This window comes from Castanea sativa, chromosome 8, assembly GCF_040712315.1.
Source record: "Castanea sativa cultivar Marrone di Chiusa Pesio chromosome 8, ASM4071231v1".
NCBI classification, from domain to species: Eukaryota; Viridiplantae; Streptophyta; class Magnoliopsida; order Fagales; family Fagaceae; genus Castanea; species Castanea sativa.
The window spans coordinates 56,180,807-56,185,245 of NC_134020.1; the positions used below are offsets into that span (position 1 = coordinate 56,180,807).

General features: G+C 39.8%; 1 protein-coding gene across 1 annotated transcript; it reads left to right on the top strand.

The window, feature by feature from the left end:
- Positions 1-235: 235 nt before the first annotated feature.
- On the top strand, positions 236-4,061 carry LOC142606828 (pyruvate kinase, cytosolic isozyme). The gene is made up of 4 exons (XM_075778180.1): positions 236-476; positions 585-864; positions 1,947-2,408; positions 2,970-4,061. Exons 2-4 carry the CDS (start codon positions 607-609, stop codon positions 3,780-3,782), a joined length of 1,533 nt encoding a protein of 510 aa, XP_075634295.1. The 5' UTR covers positions 236-476; positions 585-606; the 3' UTR covers positions 3,783-4,061.
- Positions 4,062-4,439: the final 378 nt, after the last annotated feature.

The following is a 4,439-nucleotide window of genomic DNA, read 5'->3' on the forward strand; positions in this document are numbered from 1 at the left end:
GCGACTGAGACTGGTTGATTGATTGAGTACCAAGCTTCGACTATACCCTTACCAACCCACGCATGAACGCACGCTTTTGCCAACCCCTTTTTTTCTTTAATTCCAAAAGCGCTATTTATTTATTTGAGCGAGATTAGGAGAAGAGTAATATTCCCTATATTATTCCATTTATGAGCGGAGCCACATGACATCATCACTAGACTAGACTAGACTAGGTTTTCTCCATCTTCCAAATGTTCAAAAGTTTGCCCACAGTTTAACACAACAACGACAACAACACAAACGCCAATACAACTTATTGAAATAATAAAAAGGTGAAGAAAAAATAATAGTAACTAGTTTAGAGGGAAAGAGAGAGACATCTGGTAGAAAGAAAGGAAAGCAATTAGGTGGGCGAGTGGAGGGAGGAGCTGCCTAAAGTAAGAAGAGGAAAGTAAACACGCACCGCACGAGCTGAGCTGAGCTGCGCTGAGCAGGTAAGTAAATAAACCTCTGTTTCTGTTTGTTCAGTTTCTCAGTTTCTCCCAAACCAATTTGTAAAAGTGTTTTGCGATCTGATCTGGTCTGATCTGATCTGAAATCAGAGAGAGAGAGAGAGGGAGAGAAATGGCGAACATAGACATAGAGGGGATATTGAAGGAGCTCCCAAACGATGGTCGTATCCCAAAGACGAAGATCGTCTGCACTTTAGGTCCCGCATCTCGTAGTGTTCCCATGCTGGAAAAGCTTCTCAGGGCTGGCATGAACGTCGCTCGCTTCAACTTCTCCCATGGCACTCACGAGTACCATCAGGAGACTCTCAACAATCTCAGGATTGCCATGCACAACACTCAGATTCTCTCCGCCGTCATGCTCGATACCAAGGTTCCTTCTCCTCTACTTAACTCTCTAATTCCTGCCCAACACATACCTAAACCAATATATTACACATGCATCTGAATGTTCAATCTAAGGAATTTTATTAAATTATTTCTCTTCTGCTCACTATATTGGATACAATTCTCTCCAATTGCCAATTTCTTGGTGCTTTCAACAAATGCTTACCCCGCTTAAAAAATTATTCTATCAAAACAAAAATATACACTTCTCCAATTCTGCTTATATAGTGCTTAACTTGCCTATGCCTTGAGGGATGTGATGTTTTGGTTAATTTCTTGGTACCAATGGACATAATATGTACATGCAGCGGGTCTTCGACTCATTAAATCTACAGCTCATTGCCATTGGAAGTCCCACACTCCCCATACACAATATGTGAATCGAATGGATAGGAATTAGGAAGAAGATTTTATGAACTCAATAGATGATAGTTATTGTTCTAATCATTCCTCTGTTTTTTTTTTCCCAATGAATTCTAGCTCAAATGAGACTTCTTCTTCCCATAACAATGGAATGGAAGGAGATGTTATGTATTGGGTTCAAACCCAATGAGCAGAGGAAGGACTACGAAGAGACCAAGGCCCCCCAAAACTGAAAGTTGGCTTAAAATTTGGGCACTGGCATGCTGACTAGCTCCACCTAGTGCTTTGTTTGTTTTTTTTTTTGGGGGGGGGGGGGGTGTCTGTGTGCGTTCAAGACGAATTCTCAATGGAGCATCATTATTGATTAGATATTATATCTTATCAATGAAGAAAAGAAGAAGGAAACTTACGTTAGTTATGCTTACCTTGTCTGACTCATTTTCCTGTTGATTCTAGAATTGAATGCACAATACTCATTTTCTGACAATTTTCATATTGTTCCATTTTCTGTGTTGAATTTTATTTGTGATATAGCGAGGCATACAAGACATAATTTTGTTTTCAATAGCTACTCATCTGGTGATGCTACTTCTAAACATGGATTACTTATCACACATTTACAAATTGAATATGCTTGAAGTCCTGGTCACTAATTTGAATTATAAAATAACTGACCTGCCTGTATTTGTATTCTACTTTATGCAGGGACCTGAGATTCGAACTGGTTTTCTCAAGGATTCAAAGCCTATTCAGCTTAAAGAAGGTCAGGAGATTACCATCACTACTGATTACAGCATCAAGGGGGATGAAGAGACGATATCCATGAGCTACAAAAAGCTGGCTGTGGACTTAAAGCCTGGAAATACCATCTTGTGTGCTGATGGCACCATTACCCTCACTGTATTGTCTTGTGATCGAGATGCTGGGACTGTGAGATGCCGCTGTGAGAACACTGCCGTGCTGGGTGAGAGGAAAAATGTCAATCTTCCTGGTATTGTGGTGGATCTTCCTACACTGACAGAGAAAGATAAAGAAGATATTTTGGAATGGGGGGTTCCTAATAAAATTGATATGATTGCTCTTTCATTTGTGCGCAAGGGCTCAGATCTTGTTAATGTACGTAAGGTTCTTGGGCCACATGCAAAGAATATTCAACTCATGTCGAAGGTATGTTTCTTCTTTTCAATATCAAGTTTCCTGACATTCGGATTCTCACAATAAAAAAAAAGGGGTTTCCTGACTTTCATATGGTAAGATATTAATGTTAAATGGTGCCATTTAACAAAAGAAATTCAAGTTATATATGGTTAATTTGCAAAATCTGCGATCTTGAACTCTACAAGGCCCATGCACGAGTTGCTGCTAGGGTTTTAAAATGAATAAAGTTGTTCATGAAAAGCTTGAGTTCAATTCATTACTATACTCCTTGAGCTCGTTCTTTAATTAAATGAACCAAGCTTAAGCTCAAGTTTGAAGCTTGATGAGGTAACAAAACATGTTTGAAAAAAGTCAAGTATGGCTCAATATGTTTGTGAATATTAAAGATAATTCGTTCCTTAATTAATCTGAGCAACTTTAATGAAAAAATTGTCAAAGAAAATGCATTTTTCCTTGTTGCTGTATCATTCTATTTCTCTCTCCCCTCTAAATGTTGATCAAGCAATGATTGTTTGGTTGTTGTGGAGTGTTGGTCAAATGATGATTGTTTAATTACTGTGGTTTTCTCAGGTTGAGAATCAGGAGGGAGTAATCAATTTTGATGAGATCTTGCGTGAGACTGACTCATTCATGGTTGCCCGTGGTGATCTTGGAATGGAGATTCCAGTTGAGAAAATCTTCCTGGCACAGAAAATGATGATATATAAGTGTAATCTTGTGGGCAAACCTGTGGTCACTGCTACTCAGATGCTTGAATCCATGATCAAGTCTCCCCGGCCAACCCGCGCTGAAGCCACTGATGTAGCAAATGCTGTCCTTGATGGCACTGACTGTGTGATGCTTAGTGGTGAGAGTGCAGCTGGGGCCTATCCAGAAATTGCTGTGAAGATAATGGCTCGAATTTGTATAGAGGCAGAATCATCCCTCGACTATGGGGCTATCTTTAAGGAGATGATTAGGTCAACCCCACTTCCAATGAGCCCGTTGGAGAGCCTTGCATCATCTGCTGTCCGGACTGCGAACAAGGCCAAAGCAAAACTGATTGTTGTGTTGACACGTGGAGGAACCACGGCCAAGTTGGTTGCCAAGTACAGGCCAGCTGTTCCAATCCTGTCAGTAGTTGTTCCAGTTTTGACGACAGACTCGTTTGATTGGACTTGCAGTGATGAGACACCAGCAAGGCATAGCCTAATATACCGGGGTTTGATTCCTCTGCTGGCTGAGGGATCTGCTAAGGCCACTGATGCAGAATCAACTGAGGTGATTTTGGAAGCTGCACTGAAGTCAGCAACACAGAAGGGCCTGTGCAAGCCTGGTGATGCAGTAGTGGCACTTCATCGTATTGGAGTTGCCTCAGTCATTAAGATCTGCGTTGTGAAGTGATAATTGATAGGGTATGCAGGAGACAATGCTTGGCATCTAAAGGTGGTAATGTTTGGATTTTATCTGTTTTATGTTTATGCTATTTAATCTTCACAGTACTAAAAATATTCAGCTATATTTCATCTTTTTGGAGCTATGCTGGATTTCTTGTTTTTCCAGTTAGCTAATGTTATGAAATATTTTACAATGCCCTGGTAGAAATAAGGGGCAGGACATCCCTTTTAATATCTCTGGTTGTGGTAGTTCCCATCAGATATTTGCACTGCATTACTTTTGTAATCCCTTGTGTTTTGTCTCCATGTTTTTTTCTTTGGCTTTGATTTTTGTTGTCTGTCTGCTTTGATAGGGTGTCCTATCCTATACATTAATTTGTGACACGATCTATGTTTTTAAAATTTGAATTGAAGTTATCTTTTGAAAAGATATGATAAATATGATTGATTTGAACCTAATCATCAATTAGTTTTTGGTGAGGAATATGATTGAGATTGAGTTGTTTCAAGATTCCAGACTCCCTATGTGAAGAATTAATTATTATGGTGAGGAATTTCTGGTGGGGTCAGAAGGGTGAGGAAAGGAAGATTGCGTGGATTAGTTGGGAGAAGTTGTGCATTCCTAAAAGTCAAGGTGGTATGGGTTTTAAGCTTCTTAAGGAGT